The sequence below is a fragment of the Paramacrobiotus metropolitanus genome, unplaced genomic scaffold (genome assembly GCF_019649055.1).
Source record: "Paramacrobiotus metropolitanus isolate TYO unplaced genomic scaffold, Prichtersi_v1.0 Parri_scaffold0000101, whole genome shotgun sequence".
Classification (NCBI taxonomy): Eukaryota; Metazoa; Tardigrada; class Eutardigrada; order Parachela; family Macrobiotidae; genus Paramacrobiotus; species Paramacrobiotus metropolitanus.
Genome location: NW_026570321.1, coordinates 119,236 through 143,682, shown reverse-complemented (window position 1 = coordinate 143,682; position 24,447 = coordinate 119,236). Strand labels below are relative to the sequence as shown.

At 43.5% G+C, this 24,447-nt stretch overlaps 1 protein-coding gene across 1 annotated transcript; it reads left to right on the top strand.

The window, feature by feature from the left end:
* Positions 1-280: 280 nt before the first annotated feature.
* On the top strand, positions 281-24,385 carry LOC129597193 (titin-like). Its single transcript, XM_055494660.1, has 28 exons — positions 281-403; positions 1,324-1,446; positions 1,555-1,746; positions 2,152-2,248; positions 2,342-2,718; positions 3,358-3,897; positions 3,952-4,323; positions 4,401-4,613; positions 4,898-5,224; positions 5,294-5,386; positions 5,449-5,601; positions 6,395-6,884; positions 10,485-10,891; positions 11,863-12,199; positions 12,989-13,378; positions 13,826-14,334; positions 14,561-14,772; positions 14,997-15,246; positions 17,126-17,199; positions 17,246-17,553; positions 18,042-18,164; positions 18,451-19,064; positions 19,468-20,026; positions 20,555-21,010; positions 21,613-21,801; positions 21,865-22,086; positions 22,565-23,122; positions 23,808-24,385. The coding sequence occupies exons 1-28, from the start codon at positions 281-283 to the stop codon at positions 24,305-24,307; spliced, it is 8,808 nt and encodes a 2,935-aa protein (XP_055350635.1). The 3' UTR covers positions 24,308-24,385.
* The last annotated feature ends 62 nt before the right edge of the window (positions 24,386-24,447 follow it).

The window sequence follows — 24,447 nt, the reverse complement described above, 5'->3', positions numbered from 1 at the left end:
TGCATCCAGCATGCAAGTATAATCAAGCGTGTCATTACAGCGTAATTTTTCCTTACGACTTTCAATCTAAATTTTGCGGTCTGTCGCGATTATCAAAAGCGCCATATCGCTGCCGGGAACCAAATTTTATTGCCCAAATGCATGGCGATAATGTTGAAAAAATTTATTACTTACATGACGCTGGATTATATTAGTGTGTGGAATAATAATTAAATGTGTCGGATTTTCCTGGAGATGGATTGAATTGTTATTTGAAAAACTGCAGTAAACAAACTGGGTCATGGAGCAGGAATTGCAAGTTATCCAGCCGACACCGGAGACGGCGTCGCAGGTTCCGGCCAGTACCATCAGCGTTATTGCGGCACAAGTGGGACGGACCCGAATAGTTGTTGCGGTCCTAACGGTAAATTGCTACATTTCGATGATTTATAAGTGTCACAAAAAACTAAGGCTCTCAATAGTTCAAAGCTGAAATTTCCAAACTGGATTAATTAAACCATACAAGTAGTTTTTTAATTACTTGTATTATGGTAATGATTAATGAATAATCGTATCTACCGTAAGAATGTTGCTCCTGGAGTGCAGAATACTTGCTGATAATTAACTAATGTAAAGTGATATTTGCACGAGACGTGTACGCCGCGACCGGTTACGCAAAGTTTCAACAGAATCTTGCTGTCTCATCAGATATGGATCGCTGAACTGATAAATATAGAATCGATATTTTTATGATTGCGTATCCAACGACGCGTCGTCTTGTATTCACATTTCTTTACAATCGTTATCCACAAAAATCAAGGCTACTGTACTGCAAAGTGGAAAATAGTAGCTCGTAATTGGTAGAGTGTATTTTGCTGAATTTGGTTTTAACTATGACTCTGTTGGCTTTTTATGCTTTCGCTACAAGTATTACTGATAATGAGAATGGCTGCCTTATGCGCCAGCAAAATGCAGAAAAAAACAGAAAATGTAGACAAAATTTTCGACAGTACAAAACCGGCAATTTTCAGTAGGAAAAAACCGGCAATTTTAAGTTGGAAAAAACCGGCAATTTTAACTGTGCATATGAAGATTAATAAATATATGGATTTATTAATGGATTTTCTTTACGACACATGTTCTGCTTTTTTTACCTACTCAGCGACCTAGGGAGAACGTAGATGTAAGTATTTATTAGTAAGCATAATTAATTCGGCCCAGCAAGATCCAGTATGTACTTCGAAAACAAATGTAACGCAAAAAATCTGGACTAACCAGTTAACTGGCAGATAATAGGACTGGTCAAATTATCCAATAAATGTTCTGCCTGCTATCATTGTTTAGCATGGAGACCGACTAGAGCTTCGTCTGCAAGAAATGGAGCCTTCATTGTACGATTTCGGTCGTACATTACGTGACACTCTGGAGCAACAAATCGAACTGAACGAATGTTTAGTAAAACTGCAGGTACATATTTTCTTCCGTTTCACGAAACTACTGTATCGGTTTAGAAATACGCTTTTGCTTAGTGATTACGAATTTACGCTCTTTTAAATTGTCTTTTTCGCCGTAAAGGCGAAGGAAATGGCGGTGGAGGAGGCCCTGGAGCAGAGCGACGATCTGGTGGTGGCCCAAGGTTTACGACCGGAACTGCACCGTGCCATGGCCGACAGTCTGGGCAAAGCGTGGATGCTCTTCTTCGACATGCTCACAGCACGCGCTCACATTCTCGATATTGCCTTCTCATTCCATCAGCAGTATGACTGGGTACGTCAGACGTATGTTTACCCATTTCAACAATAATCAGTCCATAGCAGGGAAACATGTGTGACACATTGTGTTGACTGATATCATTTTTATTTGACAATTAGATGTGCACAAATAGAACTATACTTAATTACTTTTTGAAACAAACATTATGGCACAGTGGTTATACAGAGATGACGAATAATATTAGAATTAAAAGCAAAATTCAAACCTGCAGTAAAATGAGGAAATCGAACAGTTATCGTAACTTTGTTGGATATGGGCTTTGTGATAAAAAAAGCATAAATTTTGTTTTTAACAACGTCCGGCGCTTTTTTAAGTTAATGCTTTGCTTAAATTCATTTACCCATTTGATAATGCTGCATATTATCGTTAACAAGCTATGATAGACTGAACCATTTTCAGTGCATGGAGTATATGGACACTGCCGTGCAAAACTTGGAGAAAGCGAAACATGATCCGGAAGCCCGATCGTTGACTGATATTAGCAAAATTCAAAAAGGTAACTGGAGAGCATAATCATTGTTATCGCGCCATTATCTTCCTACAATGTGCCTTGTTTTAAAAAAAACAGTGTCCTGTTTTTCGCTGACAGAAAATCTGGAAAGCATTAAGGACACCTTAACGTACAGCCAGGAACTGATAACCTTTATGGAGGAGTTTATCGTGCAGTACAATGCAGTGTCATACGGATTAGCGTGCGATCTGTACCCGGCCACCAATCAAATCAATCAAATGCTGGAAAAGCTCAGCGATAAGCGGCGCCGGTTGAAGGCTCTGCTGCATGAAATGAAATCCCTGTCACGCATGCCGGATGCGGATGGCAGCATGCTAATCATGGAATTCGAAGATATCGTCACCATCTACGAGAACGCCAAGGCCCGCGCCGGTCGAATTATGTCAAGGGCAGTTACACCCGAGAAGGGCCCGGTTGTCAAACAAGAACTGCAAAACATATTGGATATCTGCCAAGTAAGCCTACTCGCTTCCATATGTTGTTGCTAAAACTGTTAAACTGTCAAATGGTGTGCCGGTACTTGCCCTTTTTGTCAATGAAGTGGCTTTTGCTAAACAGAATATGTACAGCAAAAAAAATTCAAAAGCTTAATTATCAGTTTACTGACGAAAAAAATTGTGAAAATTTTAATCAGCCGGAATCGAGTCATGGTGCCTTTTTAAATACGAGTAAGTTCTGCTAAGTGTTGACAGTGTCTTTAAACGAGTGACCTTCGTAATTATAGTACCATTATCTGTTTGCAAAAGTCTATCTGTACAATACATGCGCATTTACGATAATTATTAATTATTGCCAAATGAACAAAACGTTGTCAATATTAGAATACAAAGCCTTTATTTTTTACACTTCATCGTTGACGTAAGTTCAAAGTCCACTTCAAGCCGTTGTGGAAATTCTCTATAATTCTGGACCTGCCGGTTTTGCGACACAGCTGCCAAAGGTTGCCAACTGTGTTGCCATATCCGACAGATATAAACTTGCTAAAGCTCTCATAATTGTAAACATTCATAAGTTTAATTTTTTTGTGGTTTGTGTCGGATAAATATTTAACACCGATGGAATGTCTTGAATAACGGAATCGTTGGTTTTCGTAGAACTTGATCGAACGCTGTGCGTTATTATCCCAACAATCCCACACCGCCCTCGTCGGTCATCCCGAACTGAGCCAGCGCATAGCCACGCTCTTTCAGAACCTCTCAACATCTCGTCAACTATGGGAACAACAACTTTTCACCGTTGACATGTGCGTCGACACCTTCCAGTCACTCCAGCGTGGACGGCACGAGCTGAAGACCATCGTCACTGATCTGGACCGTAGTCTCAACAGCTGGAATGTGCGCGACAGTGACATCGGCATGGACGAGCGCATCGAGATGGCTGTGCAGGATATCCTGGGTCTGACCAGCACACCACTCCACCAATCCAACTTCCTAGCGGAGAATCCAGTAGGTGTGGATATCACGGAGTTGCTGGAAGAGGTCAATCGCTTTCAGGATGAGTGTCAAGAAGCGCTGGATGGCTTGTTGAGTGTGCAACCGATGGAAGTGCAAGATGAAACGGGATTCCATGGACTGTTCTCCACCTGCCGTTTGTTGCGATCATGGGTTGCACGACGAATGCATGATTTACGCGAGGTAGGCGTGGTTCATGTGAATGTTATAGCGGTTGCGGGAAATTCTCGTTTATAGGATAACAAGATTGAGACGCAACTGTACGCTGTCGACACATTCCTCTGCAAGCACGATCTGTTTGTGCAAGAGATCGGTGAGCATCAAGAGATGTTGGACACAATGGTAGAGGCCATGCAGGATGTCAGAGAGACATCGCCGGAACGGGAACAAGTCGGTGCACTCTCGGTGGAAGTGGGCATTCTCATGGAAGAGTGGAATGAGCTGATTGCGGCGGTCAATATACGGTTGCTAATTGGTGGACAGTTGCGCAATGTCCTGCTGACCCTGGAGCAGATTCGCGAGATTCCGCGAACGGAGTTACCGTTGCAGTCGGAGGGACTGCCGGAGTTAAGGAAAGCTTGCCATGATTTGTTCGTGTCGGTTAGCGATGTAAGGATACTGTTGTGTTGGGAAATATTGCCGTTAATTTTATTCACTAGGTTGCATTTGAGTTGATTGTGGTTTAGATTCCGGAGGATATTCTACAAACAGCTAATTTAAGGGAAGCAGTGCGTCTTACGTGTGAAGAGCTCGGTTGGGATGTTAACGAGCTTCGTACCATTCCAATGGAAGTCGATGAGCATGACGCTGATGTGGAAATGATGCCTCAAAAGACCGATGAAGAATTTGCAGCCGTAATGAGCCGATCGGTCGTGGACTTTGTGTCGCGCTTAGAGCAGGTAAGAAAGTTCTGCACCGCTTTGCCATTCTGTGTTGAGCAAAGAAGGGGTTGGTATACATGCGGAAATTTTCACCTTGCTGTTTGCAATGTGAAATCCGAGTTTAAAAAAGCGACCTGTTGTACAGTAAACCTTTCTTGAACAGGAAGTTAATCTCAGAATACTGATGTGGTTTTTGATTAACCCTTACACTACATTTTCCGCTTACCTTACACCTTAAACACAGTACATACTACATACATTTTCCCCTGAACGATGATGATGTTTCGTTTGTAATTTTGCAGATGAACGACTCATTGACCAACAAATTAACCGCCGCAGGACCGACGGACGTCTACAATTCTCTAAAGAACACAGAGCAATCGCAGTTTATCCATCGTCTTTCGTCCTCCTTGGACAAGATGCTGTCCACATTTCTCCGCATTGAAGCCGTCGGTGCCGGACTGCTGCCACCCGATGCACGACCTTTGGAGCGAATTACCGAAGAACCGGTCACCAGTGGGACCAACGGCAGCCCACCCTCTTCCGAAGCAGGCATTACTCAAGAAAAGCCCGTAAATCTGGCGCGAGTTTTGAACGTTCTAGCGGATTTCAACTGGCAAAGCCAAGAGGTATGCTATGCAATTGCAAACCCAAACTATGGCTTTGAAATTTACATAATGGCAATTTTCGTTCAACAGGTGCACCGAAAAGTTAATCTCATTCGAAAAGAGCTGAGGAAATTTGAACCTCCAAAAGTGGCAGAACCAGAAACGTTCAGCGAAACATTTGTGGTATGTTGTTGAAAGTATCATTGATCCGGTTGCTTGGAAAGTATTAAATTCCTTCTTTTTAGCTTGTTTCCGGTGAGCTACAAAAGTTCAAGTCTTTATTCCAAGCCTTCATCGAGGACCATTCAGATCGCCTATTTGATTCCCTACCGAATGTACTTTCTTCTGGCTTTACCAGGGCTCCTAGCCAAGGGCTGTATGAGGCAGTGCCGTCCGAGGTGGGCAGTAATACTGTATTACAGTCTGTACACTGAACTAACTGCAGTAGGGTCACTACTCTAGGTACAAGATAATTATGCCATTTTGCATGCAGATTTAATTTTGGAAAGTTTTGCTTTGGACCGTTTTTGTTGTATAAACATCAAGTATAGGTGCGAAAGTTACTTCAGTGAATTCAACTTCGCTTATAATGCGGGTTAAACCTAACCCCGGGCCCTTGTCCTCTGTATTAAGTATCCTTATTCTAGTCGTATTAAAAATTTTAATTTTGAACAACTTTTTCTTTAATACGTTTCCGGGATCACGGCATAACAATAATGGAGTTGTTGAACAGAGGTATATCTGTTGAAGAGTATGCAGTGAATTACCAGATACGTATACTAAAAATTTTTAAAATGCAGTTTCAGTAATAGGCAAAATATTTATCGAGATAGACGTACTTACTTACAGGCTTTGCACGATGAGTAAAATTATGATGATCATTAGATGTACGAGTAAGAACATACTATAATACTGTATGATGACCGGAAGATACAAATATCACACATAAAGTGTTGGCTAGCGTTATTTACTGCATTCATTGCGGTGATCGCTGTGACAATTTAGGTGACAAGTTACAACGGTAACGATGTGGAATCGGCAGCGAGTAAATCGTAATACGATGGTCTAGTTGGCATACTTTCACTACTTTGACCACTGAATTACGCATTAATCATTAAATACACTGTAGTCCAAGCTCTGCACAACAAACGATTTCTTACAAAGTTTCTAAATATATTTTTTTGTTTTCAGAGTGGAGATGACGACTCCATAGGTGCAGTTAAACCGGAATTTCTCAACGTTTTCCACGATATTACCGTCCGCCAGGGTCAGCTGGCCGTCATCGAGTGCCAGGTGCGCGGTGCACCGCCACCGACGATTTCTTGGCTAATCAACGATCTCCCACCCAATCCGTCCAAACACCAAGTCTTGGTTCACAATGCCCAGAATGTTCTGATTGTCCGTATCACCGGCCAGGAAGATGCCGGCAAGATCGTCTGCACCGCCAGTAACGATGTGGGCGTGGCCACGTGGACGTGTCATGTCCATGTGGAGTCATTTGCCGAGATTATCGAGGAAGAGGACAGCGAAGAGACCTTGACAGAAGCCATCGTTGAAGCGAAAACAGCACCGGGATTTGCGGAAGCCTTCGCCAAAGAAATGGAGATGGAACGGATAGCCGGTGTGAAAAGTCCACCGATCATTGGACGGTGCACGATTATCAGCCGTGGAGAAGAAACAGGTCCGTTGCGAATAATTTTGTCTTATATCAAACCACATTTTCAGCTCAGCTGCTTAACTATCTCATGCAAAAATAACGCATTAAAAATATAGCCATTTAATAAGATAAATGTTGGACCTTTCAAGTATCCCAAATGCACAAACTCAGAAGATTTTGGTGCGCAATCTGAAGAAAATAAAATATTTTGGCTATTTTGTGGGGGTTTTCCCACGCCGGGGGTTCCCGGCGTTATCGTGACCGGGTTTTTGGCGTGCACGCCGGCTAGGTCAGTGGCATGCGGGCTGCGCGAGACGGCCGGGAAAAATGTGTGTCAGAGTGGCGCGCGCGTATCCGCCTCCGCAAACCGGCAAAGTGGCCCGCAGAACGCCTACGTGGTTTGTTTGTTGGTGGTGGCAACATCACGTTAAAGCGGCGGAAACACGGCTTCCCCACCAGACAGTAGCGAAAAGTGTTGGTGTTCGCGGACCGTCGATCATCCATTCGCCCTTTCTCTCTCTCTCGTTCTGCGCCAGTGCGACGCGCAACGGCGTTGCACGGTTGTGTATAGCCGATTTAGCCGGAAGATGAATGCTGTGGATTACAACATAACCCGAACGCGTTATTTATAGCCGCCTGTAGTCTGTTTGGAGCCGCGTGCTTGATAGATGAAATGAACTGCTGGCTTTTAACGCAAACGATCGTGTGTCGTGTTTCTTTATAAATATCGCCAAATTTGTCATATGGATGTGCCGATGAATCGACGGCAACATTTTTATGGCAAAGCCTTAATAAAGGCATTCTCATATATACGAGTACAAGACAGCAAATCTAAAATTAATTCAAATAATTAACCACACTAGCTGCCGAACACCCGGCTTTTTTGCAGGAAATTATGGGTTTTGTCATAAACAACATGAAGCACCTGTAGTACCCATTCCTATCACTGAATTGGTTTTATGTAAGCGTCGATTAATATTCTAAGATGAGCAACTCAATATTTTTTAAGTTAGGAATTTCTATGGACGTAATGCAAATTAGATACTCGTATCTGGTGCCAAAGGATGGCATCTTTCGTAATTTAACTGCGTCGTGCAGTAGTACTCTGATGTGACATAGTGCACTTTGCTCCCATACGCCGGTTCGGAATTAAGACGGTCGCGCTGCAGAAGGAGGTTGACATACCGTCGAGTTTGAATTTTCCTAATCCGCGCCATACGGATGGTCATAAAAATAAGTCCGTACAGTGTGGCACAACGCCGTCGACGTCCACAACTGCTATTTTTTTCTTGCCAACGTCCAAGCCTTTTTACGGCGCACAGCACGCGTTCATCAGTCGCCGGTTCTCTCATGCACTACACTTGATGGTGGAATTTTTAGCCACATGGTGTTTCTTATTCATCTCCACAGTTGCAATATGACGGTTACATACACGGGGAACCGGCCATTTCAGCTGGATCTTATTTTTGTTACCGTTTTTGACGAGTTGTTGACTAATAAGCCATCGCTATGCGCCCCACTGCGGGCGCCGCGTCATATTATTATGCGTATATGCAGATGAGACTTGACCGGAAATATCATCGCTGCTGACGCTTAATTACCGCGGATATTCGGAGGGATAACGCTGCGCGCGGTTGTTTCGCGTAAACAGAAGGGGAAAAAGTGTCTCATCATTTTTCGGCTGTAGTGTGCAAGTATTTTGGCGGGGGAAATGTTTGGCCAGTTCGCCGGTAATGCTTTTTCCTCCGATGATTCGCAGAGTAGTGATGACAGCGATACGACGCCGGTGGTGCTGCTGCCGTTCTATGTTGCGCATGGTGCGTTCTTTTGCTATTGTCATGTAACCTTTCCAATTAACAGCTGCTTGCTGCTAAAATGATAATAATGGCGCCCGATGAACGCTTTCGGGGTAAACCATGTGGATGTAAGCGTGATCAGGTCGCTTCCGTTGTAAATAGGCTCTTGGCGGTTTGTTTAACTTACTGTTCGTCTGTTAAACTGAGCAACGTGATTGTGTAATCTTCAAAATACTGACCGCTTCGCTTACTCACATGGTTAAGCTACGCTACGCAAACGGTACAAGCGGTACTATCCATAGAAGCATAAAACTAAGTTTAACTAGGGGCGGATTTCTCATTTTTGTATGCTTAAGTTGACTGGGGAAAACAGCAAAAATGTGTAAACGGAGGGTATTTTACGGTTTTGGTCCTGGATTTGCATTCTGTGATTTGTCAGTTGTCTGCTCGGGCGCACGTAGGCTGTTAGAAGCTTTCCCTACTTACTTTTACAAACTACATAATGCAAATGTCACCTTATGGCTTAATTACTGTACTCCGTTTGTATCCGCATTGTGGGTGCCCCATACATTCAAAATGAGCCAAGCAAAAAAAACTAGTGATGCTTTGTAGGCGCTCTTTAACCTTATTTTACATACACTCGTAGGATAGAACTGCCATTGCGCCGTTGGTTTTACACTGCATCTGCGGCGACTCTGCGCCCTATTGTTACGTAATACTTAACAGTTACTTGACCTAGCAGGAGTTACAAATAAAGCGTTTTTCATTCTTTTATTCAAAATAAGACACTAAAGTTGATAAGGTACCTGTAATTATAGAGGAACGCATGCACTACGTTCACGCCATTAAGTCGACGCTTCCATGGCTTGAACTAAGTACTACCATACTTACCAGTTAGTTAGTCGCTAAAAAAGTGAAAAAAATTAAGGACTTTTTTACTTATTACCAGCCGTGCAAGAGCAGATTTTTATCACTTATAGTTCTGGTCTTTTTGAACATAGATGGTGGATGTGTTGCACACTTGCAGTAAATAATAAACCAACAAGGGTATTTAAACTACTCTAACGAGCCAAACATCAACAACAACTATGCCGTTTTAATTAAGGACGAACGTTCGTGCAAATGAGATTAGGACCGTTGGCATTTGAGATGTTTTCTTTCTGTTGCAACTCTGTTACAAGATGTTTTCAGTTTTATTAAATGCAATGGTATCATTGATTACTCAGGCAACTGCTGTATTGTGTTAATTAATACAACCGTCTAAAGGACTACAATACATGCAGGTAAAATAAGTGAAAAGTTTTGACCAGTAGTACAGGTTTTGCTTAGTTCATGGATCCGAGATTTGGGTTGAGATTTTCACTGGTGTAGCACATTCTCCGTGAGGATGATCGTGTTTGTGATGCGGTATTAGTAGACAATATTAGGCATCCGCATGATTTAATATAAGCACACAAGAGATTAAAGCGGGCCTCGTTTTGGGATGAGTAGTTTAAGAACCGGAAGGTCGACAGGACGGAAATAGTTTCTCCCTTAACCAGTCACCGCGCCGCCGTACATACAGCTGCCGGCCACAACACATTATGCAGTTTTTTTCGACACCGCCATCGATCTCAGCGCGGTTCTTCTTACTCATCTCTTTAGCTGCCAGATTTACTGCGTTCCAAACGCACAACCCATACGTAACACGATATTAGCCCGGACAGGCTCACATCACAGCAGATCCCCAACGCTGTTGCCCTTCATTTTGTTTTGGTCGGATTTTCATAAGCTTCGTGATTGATCGTTGCTTAACCCTGTTCAAGCGGAATATATGATGTTGTTACAGGCTCTGCCCATCCCGGGGAGGAGGCCTCCCTGATCCCCCCGTCGTTCACGCAGAAGCTATTATCGAAGGTTATTCGGGAAGGCGAGAGTGTGTTGTTCGAAGCGCGGGTAGCCGGATCACCGCTCCCGCATATTACGTGGTTTCGGAATAATCAGATTCTGTCCAGCGGAAGTGACCGCTGTCAAATTATTCACACCGGTGATCTGTGCCAGTTGGTGATCAGTTCGGTGAACCGACTGGACGCCGGTGCTGTTAAGATAACGGCAGTCAATGCCGGCGGGGAAGCCATTTGTATTGCGGATCTACTGGTTGCCCCCGCGAGTCCGCGTATTTCGCAAGGAGCCCTGCAGAGGGACTACCGACAGGTTACTCATACCGAGGAAATAACAGCCACAACCAGCAGCATGGTAAGTTATTAAAATTTTATTGCGTTTTGAAAGAATTTTAGGTGGGCGTGTATTCCTTGTATTTTACTCTACATTTTCTCATATATACGGATAATAACATTACAAATATTTTTATAATTTGTTGTGTTTTTTTTGTGGAACTAAATTATCGTTGTTTGCTTTGAAGACCGAATGATATGAATCTGCCATGTAGGAGTGTCCTAAATATAGCTTTATTTGCTTATTACGTGATCTGACATCGAACTTCCTAACCACATTCCGCTATCAGCATCTGTTTCGGCATTTCTAATCAAAAAATTTATGTTGTTCAAATAGTAGCTTGGAGTTGAATTTGAGAAATGCATGAAAAGTTTTCAGTCTTGTAAATCCCAAACTCGTATTTATTGGTCTTGTAACACGAAAACACCGCATGATTTGCAGTCTCATAATTAAAACGGGTCTTATAAGCTGTATGGAAACACTGCCTTTCGGCACTTGCAGAATTTTACTAATATGTGTTGTTTTCGACATACTAATTATTTTGAATTTAAAAGTTTATAAGTGTAGTAGTGAAATCCTGAAAAGTATAAAAAAGTTTGTGCTTTCTATTTTACCAGTGGATTTCACTGACGTCAGTAGTTTCATGTAAGATATTCTGCGTAACTTCAAGCAAGTATTCTGCTACTATGGCAGCCGATCCACTACACTACGAATACGATACGCCACATTAAAAGCGATTTCGTTTGTTTATCACTAGAGTACAGATACTAAGAGTAGCCAATACTGAAATATCCACATTCAGTAATCCACATTCAGCATACCGGTTAGTTTACATTTACTAATGTGCGTTAAAAAAACAGGCGAGCACTCCGTAATAAAATAATCGAATTCATTAGAACCTTTTTTTAAAATTTGGAAAATATTTGTTGATTGGAAAACTAGTGTAGGGAAATAACCGAATTGGCGCTTTTCTACCGTTGTTACCTCGACAGGCTTTACGCCAGCATTCGCCATCCCCTACCCACCAGCCCCTGATGCGGGCCCCGCCGTTTTTCACGCGCACGCTGCATCCCACCACCGTGACGGAGCACGACAGCATTATCCTGGAGTGCAGTGTACAGGCGCATCCCCTGCCAGTTATTCGTTGGTTGCATAACGGCGCGGAGTTAACGGACGCCGACAGTTCAAGAATGCAGATGACCTTCTCCCAAAATGGCACATGCACGCTGATTATCCGCGATGCCCAGATCAGCGATGCCGGACAGTATGTCTGCCATGCCAGTAATGCCGTCGGCAAGCGCCAGACCACGACGTTTGTTGTTGTTGAAGGTTGGTTGCGTAATCAGTGTGTTTCTCTGATTTTCTGTAGTTTCCTTACTAAATTGTCTCGACAATATTGTGGCCACAGGTAACGACAATTTTGAAATAATTTGTATATAAATATATGGGAAACGAAAATCGTAAGGCATTAATATTCTTTAAACCGAGAAGCAAAAGTGAAAGACGTTTTTTGCAGGATTGCTTCAAAAACCGTCTGAGCTAAAACAATAAAGAAAGATTTGACTGGCGTGACAAACTTTTCGGTTACAATAAAAAAGTGTAGAATTGTGGCTATCGCCTAATCATGACGGTTTCCGCTCTGAATTACTCTAGGCAAGGGGTAATTACGGATTTTAAAAAAAAAAACTTGGAATGCTGTTTGCCTCGTGACAAACTGCTACTTTTTTAAATTTCAAAAGAAGACGTGGAAAAGAGGGAGGAAATTTGTAAACGGAAATATATTTTAAATTTCTGTGCTATATGCTACATACAGAAACCTTGCAAAATGGATGGAATTAATACTTACTGCAAACTTCTGCTGTATTATGCAAGTATTGCGACATTTTAATCCGTTTGCTGCGTCAAAACTTCTTGAAGCAGAGCAATAAATTTATCGAAAGCTTTGAGATAAAGGAAGTTATTTGTAGTGATTCTCTGGGTAATGCACGTAGCTGTGTGGTGGTCTGTCGCGTTAATTAGTCGCATCTGACACATTCCTCAACGTTCTAAAGTGTACACATGCGGTAAGCCAGCACATCTTCATATAGCCGCGATTGTTAAAATGCTTGCAATTTTTAGCCACTTCCGATTTGAGTCACGCGGCGGCCGTCGCCGAGCGGCAAGTGGTGACGGTGCCAGCCTATCCGACCAAGCACGTCTCCCTGGCCATGCCCAAAAGCGGCATGAAACCCCGCTTTCTCAACCAATTACGCACAGCCCAGCTGGTGGTCGGCAGTACGGCCTACTTTGAATGCAAGGTCAGCGGTGTTCCGCCGCCGACCGTCGTCTGGAGCCACAACGGCCAACCGGTGTACACGTCGGCCCGACGGACGGTGGGCGTTAATTCCAGTAACGGTGTGCATAGTCTGCAGATTCAGGGGGTGCAGGAGGAGGATGAAGGGGAGTATACGTGTACGGCCTTTAATGAGTTTGGCGAGGATTCCACGTCGGCGTTTCTTCTCAGTGCCGGTAAGTCATTGCGCGGATTGGATTAACTGAATCACATGCTTGCCGGATGCGGTCAGAATTTAAAATTCAAAGAAATTAAAAAATAAAATAGAAAAAAAGTAAACCTTCATTTGGACTGCGATGAATTCAAATCCGATCGGAAATTAAAAAATCTGTACGATAAACTGGAAGAACATATTGAAACGCATATTAATGAAGTGATAGTAGTGGATTGTAGAATATTGGCTTCGCATTTTGGGACTCTTGCGTCATGTCGGTACATGTAGTGATGTAAACAGTAGAAACAGACCGCACGGTGAAATGCAATAATTCAATGTTGAATTTTTTCTAAAAAAAGTGGCCTGTTATGAACAGCCTTTATAGTTTTTGTTGAAAGGTCGGTAGTATTCTACGGATGCTTTGTATATTTCTTTACGTGACTTGATTCAGGATATTGAACCATTACAGAAAAATTTTCCGAGTGGCTACAACAAGAGCGGAAACGCCGGCCTTCCGTACCCCGCGGCCTCTCACCGTCTCCCCAACAGTCCCCCGTCCCTGAGTACCGGACGAAGCGTCTTCGCACCCAACGTCCAGCCAGTTCGGAACGCGGTGTGTCCGAAGAAATGGAGATCGATGTTATGGAAGAACGCAGTTTGCGGGCATTACCACCACGACCTTTTCGACCACAATCTGCACCGCCGACTTCGCGGAAACCACAGCGTGTGCCCACCAATGAATTCGGCCAACTGGATTACAGTCTGACCGGCTTGGATGAATCGTGGCAAGAAGGCCTGGAATCGCCACAGTTTGACTACAGTATGGGTTTTGCCACGCCCGAACCGACGGTGGAAGCATTTTCGGAACAAGCCTCACCGCATCCGCCGCGGTTCACCCAGAGTCTGGCGTCTGTCAGATGTGCTGAGGGGGATCAGGTGCAGCTTAGAGCTAAAGTTTCCGGGCATCCCAAACCAAGGGTGAGTTAAAAGTTTTTTATCTAACTTAACTTTTCCCATTGTTTTCAAAATTTGGTAATATTTACTGGACAGGTCGGATTTTAATTTGAAACTTTTATTGGCTTTATTTTATTAGATTTAACGCGCTTAAGTGAATATACCGGTAACAGCTTACGATTTACTGCAATCAAATGCTTATGTAATAAGTTTTATTGTTTGCTGAATCCTATTTTGATTTTGTTTGCAGATTACATGGTTGAAAAATGGAACAAGATTACAGTCGCCATCGGCGCGATTACAGCTTTTGTATGATGGAGAATTTGTGATTATGAGAATTCGAATGGCCATGCAAGAGGACACCGGTCATTACACCATTGTTGCGGAGAATACCGCTGGACAGCAAACGTGCTCCGCATCGCTGACCGTTGATCCGAGTTTTCGACGGCAGCAGGGAAAGAGGTGGGTTAAAACCGGGCCGCTGTTTTTTTGGCGGTGACTAATAAGAGCGTTGTAGTGTAGTGGCGTAGATCCTGGCAGTTACCAGAGAAATCGTCTGTACAAAGGGTGAAGATATAATGTGGCAAATTAAGCAGCAGCAGCATAAATAACATTTAAATTTTTCAGAATAATGTTAATATAATTTTAAAGAAGAATTCAAGCGGAAACGGGTACTATGTTTGCAGCTCTTCTCAGCCCAATATTTTATCGTCGCCGTCTCACCGTATCAGCTCACCCGTTCGCGCGTACACGCCTTCCCGGGAGCTGGAATCCAGTCAGGGAAGTTTAGGACCGCAGTTTTTGCACTGCCCACCTGATAAAATCATCAAAGAGGGACAATTAGTGCGCTTTGATTGTCGCGTTAGCGGCAGACCCTATCCGGAAGTACTGTGGTATCGGAACGGACAACCAATTTACGACGATTTTACACATAAGGTACTGATTGAACGTAGTCCAACGGCTGTACAGTGAACGATCCATGCTGAACCGCTTCTTAGTTCTTAGACTACAGTCACTACACAGTGAACGATTGCAATCAAAAATACTATTTTCAATGATAAAAATGGGTCATTGTATTATAGTGTTAAAAAATTATTCGTATTATTTTTCATTGCATTTTTCAGTTATTAACTGCAGTACGGATTATCTATATATAATAGCAGCAGGCATGCTTTACGAAATGCAAAAGAATAATGTGTGCAGAGTCTACCGACGCCTGGAGAAATAAATAAAAAACGAAAGTGCTATGCGCCCGGAAATTTTCCGGCCGCATAGTTAATTTGCTATGCGCCCGGAAAGTTCCAGGCTCGTTGTGAAATGGGTGTTTGTTTATGTTTTAATTACACGCACACAGACCTTCCTACAACAAAAAACAAAAACAGAACTGAAACTTCCATATGCAAATGGATTATTATGAATAATAACGTATACACATTATTATTCGTAATAATCCATCCAATATTCATAATTCTTAACCCGCTGTTTATGTCCACCTAGCGTAAATTATTAGTTAGATAAAATTAGAAGCACTACACCTGCACGTTATTTGCGCACAGGCCTGACAGGAATGATTTTTGTATGGTTTTTTCGGCGCCTCGCTGCTAACACTATTAGTAAGGTTACTAATTCAGACATAAATTTTGAAAATCTGTTAATAACAGTTAATGAGCTGTGCGATGGAAAACGTCTGTTATGCACTAATACTGTAATTAAATGCGCTCACAATTGTCGGTGCAACCGGAAGTCCAGAATTGTGATGTTGTACAATATTATATGTTACCAACCTTCTGGAATATTCAACGTACAGCACGGTTCTACGGCAAACAAATTGTTGACCTGCCTTAACAATCGTGGGATCACAACACGCCGTCCTTAAAACGCAAGTTTCAGTGTACAATACTTATGGAGTCCATTTTTAGGTGCATTTTCACGTTTAAAGTACATGGTTACGGAACTATATAAGGGTCTTTAAAGACCAAAATTTTGGTACTTATTGTGCTTAAAAAACACCCATCCTGAAAACATCTTTTGGATGCTGAAAATATGAACTTTTTTTCTGGAATAAAATCGGGTACATCAAAGAAATCAAGATCATGAAAGATTTAAAAAGCCAACGCGAAATTTTTGCTTCCATAGAGCCTCAAAGCTGACAAATCGACTTATCAAGCATATGTAGAAGAAAGCTTCTGTTATACCTGGTTTGCTGGTTCTGAACTTCCGGTGCGCTTCTAAGTGTCACCAAGAAAATCAACCATTTTGCGCAAAACTGCTTGCTATAACGGCCCAGATACGCTTCTGAATTCGAATTCTGAATTCGCTTTTGAGGCTGACGCTTTAGTGACCATAATCGCAAAACGGAATTTTGGCCGGTGCTTAACGGGGTGTTGTGCGTATCTCGATTTCAGGTTATCTTTTGATTTTGCTGCTTGCTTTAAAGTTTGAAAGTGAAAATTAGTAAGCACTAACAATTTCGGAACTTCGTAGTAATCTGCAGTTTCGCAAACAAAACATATGTATTCATCGCACATTACCTTAAAATAAAATAGTAAAATTATAGAATATATTTGCAAGGGCACTGGGTGCTAGAATAACAAATCTGCATTACCTGTAGCAAATTTCGGCGACGGAATTCCGGGCGCGCATAGCACACTGACTACGCGCCAAGAATTTTCCGGGCGCATAGCAAATTAACTATGCGCCCGGAAAGTTTCCGGGCGCATAGAAGTGACCAATAAAAAATTATAAATAAGTAAATAAAATTCCTTTTTAATAGCGCTCTAATTTATCGCTTTCAAGTTTCAATGATTGTCCACAGATAATCGTGAACGAATCGGGGGAGCACTCGCTGATGATCACCCACGCCAGCTTGGACGACACCGGCCAGTATCAGTGTGTCGCCAAAAAACTACACAGCGGAAACGTCGATCGACTTCAGTCTGATTGTCGAGGAAGCTGATAAGCTCATTGCTCCCACGTTCGTGCAACGCTTCTACAATATGACCGCTCAAGAGGAGACCACTGTCCAGTTTTTTGCTCGTGCCGTCGGTGTGCCGATGCCGATTATTAGTTGGTTGAAAGGCGCTACCGAACTGCAGCCTAGTGATCGAATTCACATTGAGACGAAACAAGGAGCTTCCACACTGACCATTCACAACGTAATGATGGAGGATGCCGATTGGTACTTGTGTACCGCCAGGAATTCCGCCGGTGTCGCGTCTGCCAAAGCCAAACTGACTGTTGAACGTAAGGGTCGGACTTTTCATTTAGAACGGCTTTCGTCTTCATAAGTGTCGTAGTACGATGGAAGCGTAGCTGGCCTGCAACTGTGTGCTCTGCATATTGCACTCTGTATTTTAAAAACTTTACCGAAAAAATGCCTAAACCGCACTGATCAAAACAGCTTTTGTTTTTTTTTTATTTTTTATTACTTTTTGATAGGGTAGTAGTTGCTTTTACACGGAAATAACCGAATTACTTCTTTATAGCTAAACCAAGACTAATTCAACAAACTGCATCAGCTGCACATTACACTGGCTCCATTCGCGAAAGCCACAAGCGACGATTTTCTCCAGATCGCTCTCGTTCGACCGAACGAGTGCTAGAACACGAAACAGTGGAATTACGTCATGTAACGAAGCATCCCCGCGCATCCAGTGCAACCGGCATTAGCTCGACCTCATCCCCGTATGTTTCGCGCCGGCAAATAGAACCACAACGACCGGTTTTCACAGCACCGTTGAAAAATGTTGACTGCGATGAGGGTCACCGGGCACATTTTGAATGCTTAGTGAACTTAGTTGCCGATCCTGATTTGGCCATCGAATGGTTTAAGGATGGAGTACCTCTGAAACTCGGTAAGTGTCTTTTTCGATAGAGTATTTATAAATATTTTATGACATTTGTCATCAGTTGATAGCAAACGGTTTTATTCTTGTTATATTTTATTCGCGCACGATATATAAATAGAACATCATGTTTTTATTTGCAAATATTACTTTTTATTTAGGCCCTAGACATCGCGTATACGAAAATTTCGGCATGGCCAAGCTTGTGTTTTTGTATTTGTTTAGAGTACCGACAGGGTATTCAGTTATCATAATTATTTTGTGTTGATAATTGCTAGATTAATGCTTTTCATAGATGATCGAATTCGCGTCGAATATTTAAACGGGCGAGTCACCCTGCGGATTACTAATGCCCAGCCCACCGACGAAGGTGTCTGGGTAATAAAGGTCACAAACCGTTTCGGCGAAAGCCGCAGCGCTACTAGCATCCACATCTCGTCCACGGACCAGCGCCCCAAAGGGCCACCCAGCCCGCCGACCTTTGTCATTCACCCACAAACCGATACACTGGTCGAGCACGAGAATAACACCATCTTCATCGAATTCCGCATCACTCCCCACGACGCGATGGTGGAATTCTTGAAGGATGGACAAGTGGTGCGGGATTCATCCCACATCAAGACCGTCACTTCAGGCGGCTACGGAATCCTGGAGATCAATGTGGCTGGCAGGGAGGATACAGGAGCGTACACATGCCGGGCTACGACGTCGTTGGGCACGGTGGATACGACGTTCAATGTGGATGTCAAAGCCCTGGAGCCGGTGCATCGCGCCACCATTCCCAGTGTGCAAATTGCCCCGCTGGATGCTAGAGTAGACGAAGGCACACCGGCCAGGTTTTACTGTACGGTGGGTGGAGCGCCGAGGCCGAGGGTCAGCTGGAGAATTAACGGACAGTTTGTGACTTCGGTTAGTAAATCGCAAGGCAGTGAAATATTTTGGGCCAAAAAATATTTTGAATTAATTACTCCAATTTATTTTTGTTCTGTAATCTGGCGCAGGAAGCAAATGCTTTGATTACTAGTACTTCTGGGACACAGCCATTCCACTACTCTACGATTTGACTATGTACTGTAGTTAGGATTTTGATGCGGAACAGGAAGAGCATGACATTTAGAACTGGCTGAACTGGTTCACCAATAAAACCAATTTTACTGACCAGCACCTTTTTAGTGGTGGCAAAACAAAGAATTGATCTACTTTTTGGGGAGTGCTTTCACGCATAAATTATGTGGTCTGCAGAAAAAATACGGACATATGTAGACAACTCCTCGTCTCTTTTAATACTTAGCAATAAATTCGAATTATATAGGGCGATCGCTACCGCATAACAACGGACAACTTCACCAGCAGTCTGGAGATTCTCCATACTCGCCAGTACGATACCGGCGAAATCACGGTCATAGCGGAGAATAGCGAAGGCACCAGCACGGCGCGCGCGCGCCTAACAGTAGCGCCACACAAAGAACCACCGCCGCCGCCACGTTCCGTCCCGTCCTCCCCTACCTCTCAACGGCGGGCCCCTCCGGCGCCCCAGCCACCTCCAATATCCCCTCCCACACGGCGTCGTCCCTCCACCAGTGTTCACGACCACCAACCAGTGTTCACGCAGCGACTGCAGCCGTTCCGGACACCATCCGGGCAACCGGCGACATTCTTCTGTGAATTCCAGAGTACGACGGAGACGCGGGTGGAATGGTACCGGGAGCAGACGCTGATTGAGGCGTCCACGGATTTTCATATTGAGACGACGGAACGGTCATCTAGACTGGTTATTCCACAGGCGTTTGTGGAGGATAGTGGTAATTTTACGGTGAAGATTATTAATGAATTTGGAGAGACGGAAAGCACGGCGACACTGATCATAGAAGGTAAGGAAGAAATCTTTATAATTATGATCAGTACAAATACAAAACTGTGGATTACCAACAATGTACGAATGTAGTACTGGCTTTCGGTATTCGCCGAAATTCGTACTCAGTATTATTTGTTTTCTATTTCGATCACTGTGTAATGGAAGGGCAGATAATGAAATCTCGCCAGATACTTCTATCGAATTAGCAGAATGAGCGCGTCTTGTAGTGCAGTGGCATTGACACCCCAACCCAAGCTGTATACGTAGTAGTTGCTGACCTTCCTACAAAAGTTACGACTTCAATTAAAATTAAGTAACTTAAAATTTTTTTTAACGAAAGTGGCAAAAATCACCCCACGGATAACATAATATCTATATACCAGAAACACATGTTAATATCTATATACCAGAAACACATGTACATATTTTGGATTAACTGCTTTAGAGTAGTCAGGCAGGTCAACGGGGGAGTATAACTTCAGTTTGCAGATTTTTTACGTATTTTTGTATACAGCGTTGAGCAAACTATCGGTCATCTTTGCAGAACCTCGGACACCATCTGCTATTGGTCGGCCCATTGCCCCGAGTTTTGTGGACACACTACGCGACACCCGCGTCAAGGGCGGACAACTGGCCCGCTTCGAGGCGAAAATCCACGGCACCGAGCCGATTACGGTTACCTGGCTGCGCAATGGCCAGCCACTGCACGATAGTGACCGCACCAACATCTTCCGCATTGGTGACCAGTGCCGGTTATTGATTCGCGATGCCATCCCGGAAGATACCGGGTCGTACCAGTGCGTCGTGTCCAACGAGACAGGAGAAGCTCGATCGGAAGCTTTTCTCACGGTGGAAGGGATCAGCGCCTTTACCGTGCCACAGGAACCGATCCCGGTCAAGCAGGAAAACAAGCCCCCAAAGGTCATCAAGCCGCCGTCCGATACGACAGCGTTCGAAGGAGAAGCGGTGACCATGCGGTGTACTATTGAAGGCAATCCAAGTAAGTAAAGTTAAATAGACCGAGATTTGCAGAAGATGGTTTTTTTTAAAAGCATGGTGTGGTAAATCCTGTCATTTTATTATCGAAACGATTAAACTGCAAGCGCGGGCACACTACAGTACTTCACAATTAAAATTTATTATCGAAAGCATTTAAGTATCTATCTGTAGTGTCAGTTCGCGCGCACTGAGAACACCAGCTATAAAGTTTAGATAGTTAAATTTTTTTGTGCCATAAATTTAATGTTAAAAAAATAATTTCTATAAATTTATTCTGCATTCTCATAAATTTATTTTAATTAGAAAAATTTAGTTCCTTTTCAATAGTAGCTAATTAAACGGATCATAGTAATTCATTATGCTATTCTGTGGGATATCTCTGGTTCGAGCGAAAGATTTGTCACGATAGTAAGCGTAGTTTAAGGGCAATTACCAAGGTTGCGATTTATCACACATGCTCTGCGTTATAAATTAGTAAAAATGAATATGTGCCTTAAATTCGGTAGCGGTGCCAGTTTTTCGTTAAAGTTATCCATTAGTCCTCACTTTAGTTGATTGGGTGCCCGGTGCATACTCATGTTGTTTTTTTTTTACTTCTCATAGAACCGGAAATGCGCTGGTATAAAGGTCCCCACCTTGTCCGCAATTCCAAATACTACCGCACATTCGTGACGGATAACGTGTGTACACTGGTTATCCGCGAAGCGCTGCACGCTGACGAAGGAGAGTATCGATGTGTGGGGAAGAATCCGTTTGGACAAGCAGAAGATTCTGCATACATTCGAATATTAGGTAATTCTCGGTCTTCAACTTGAAAATGTAATGTTTCAGTGCATGAAATGTTTTATATTTTAGATGTTCCATCAGAAGCGGTGCAGTTAGTCGGGGAAAAACTCGGCGAGCGCCGCGTGGCGATAGGGGAAGATTTACCCTTTGCCGGACCGGAAATCGATGTTCCTTTACCGCCTACAGTGGAAGCTTACCGCGGAGAGGAGATCAAACTGAGTTGCTCGGTTAAACATGTTCTGCCGCATCCATCGTTTGCTTGGTACAAAGGCGATCAAATGATTCATCCAGGTAAAAAGGATCGTACAGTAGCTACGTACCAGTTAACCGATGAATGTTTTACACTTTGTTTGACTTAAAAAAAACCTTAAAAGTTTTTAGTGAGCAAACATTATTTTTTGTGAGCAAGCACTATTTTGCTGTAAATGGTGGACTCTACAACCATTACACCACAGTGGGCACTGAGCCTGTGTTCTACACTTTTGCGCTACCACCTACCGTTTTGCTTAATCTGCACTTCCGACAAACTGTGAAAAGCTGTTCAAGCCATTTTGAACATCGCGACTTCGGCATGCAAACTGTGAAATAATTTTAATAGTACTATTGTTGCACGTATTTCGTATTACTTTTTAATAAATAACGGAAACTTTTTTGCGGGCAGAGTATCGACGCGCTATGATCTGCTGCAAACCACCAATGTTGAGAGCGGTTCAGTATACTGAGCTCGTTCCGTAATGAATTAATTCTGACATGTAATGACCTTTGACAGCGGGAGATTTTACGGTTTTCGGTGACAAATGGACCTACTCACTGACCATCAAAGAAGCCTACCCGGACGACGCCAGCCAGTACACCTGCGTCATTTGGAACGAATTCGGGCTAGTGAAGAGCACAACATCCATCACCGTCACCGAACCCCCACCGCCGCCTCCTAAGGCTCCCAGTCCGGAAGAGCCCGAGTACACGTTTGTCGAAGAGACATACGCCGTCGAAGAGACCAGCAGTCTGATGCAAGAAACCATTCGCCGCTTCCGCAAGAACCTTCCCACGTTCACACAAGCACTGCCGGAGCGGATGAACGTGGTGGAAGGGAAGCAGTATGAACTGCACGCTCAAACCGTCAGTGATCTGCCGACGACGTACGACTGGCAGGTGGATGGACGGGAGATCCGCCATTCACCGGACTACCAGATTCAAGTGGGTCCGGAAGGATCGACGCTGACCGTGACCAGTGCGTCCCGGCTGGATAGTGGGCACTATGTCGTGCGGGCCAGAACGGATCAGGGTGAACAAGTCAGCCGGGTGGACGTGAACGTTAAAACCCGAAGTAAGTGATAATATCAAATCGTTTGAACTGGGATAGCTTCATACACGATTTCACTTTATATAAAAAAATATAATATTTCAATGGTACCGCTCATTGTTAGAAACTTCCTTGACTAGCGTTGTAAATAATTAGGGTTAGCTTTTCACTGTCTGTGTTTCAATTTGTTCAAACAAAAGCGGCAAACTGGACAGTGTAAACAGTTTAAACTAATAAATCTTCTCTAATTGAAGCACAAGAACATTTTGGATAGCGGCAAAGAACAATATGCGGTTACGGAAGCAGAATTGTTAAAACCCGCACTGAGTGGTTTGAATCAGACGCGCCTGCATTAACCAGCGAAATGTAGAATTTTGTAGTGGAAGGGCTGCTTACTGCTTAAGATTGGATATTGTAGAATTCAGAAACGGGCGAGAACCCTAATTTCGAATTGTGAAATATTCGAAACTCGTTTCTTTTTGTCGTTAGAGCTGATTTGTACATGCGGTTCTCACAATCCGTTTGTTCGAGGGTTTGCAATAAAGGTACCAGTAATCGCAATTATGAAACCAATTATTTTTTTAAAACAAAAAAAAACGCTTATTTATTTAAAATTAAATTCCCTTAAATTTCGGAAAAGTGCCATAACCATCCGGTTTTGAGATTGTGAACTTCTGAGCTTGAATTAAATGCATTAACGTTTTTCTAGCTGCGGCAGCGGACACCCAGCAAGCGATCAAACCTCCCAGCCCGGTGCCCACCTTCGAAGTCTACGATACAACGTACGAAGAAGAGCGCTCAGAAAACATCATGAAGGAATCTGTACGCCGCATCCGACCGGTTGTACCTCGCTTCACCAAAGCACTGGCCAGTTCCATGACCGTCTACGAAGGTGAACGGGTGGAAATGGAAGTGGAGGTCCGCTCCAAGGAGCCGGTGGCCTTTGAGTGGGAGCGCGACGGTGTAGCCATTACCCAGTCGACGGATCGACTGTATGTGGTCAGCGGAGAGAAGATCTCGGTGTTGAATATCACCATCACGACGATGGAAGACCAGGGCCGGTACACGTGCTATGCCATCTCCGATGCCGGGGAGAAGTCCACTACCACCAAACTCCATGTGATTCGTAAGTCCCGCTGCGATTGTTGTGTGATCTTCTGGTGGATTGTCTTTCTGGTTGGTCTGGTGCTGTTGTATGGCTGCTTCTAAAAAGCTCTCTTGCCTCTTGTCCTGTCTTTGTGCCTTCTGTCCGAAGCACTGTGAAAGCTTTCTTCGCGTAACAAAACAAATTCATCGTTCGTTACCGGTGGTTTTGTCGGTGTACATACCGGAAACTTGGATTAATTCTT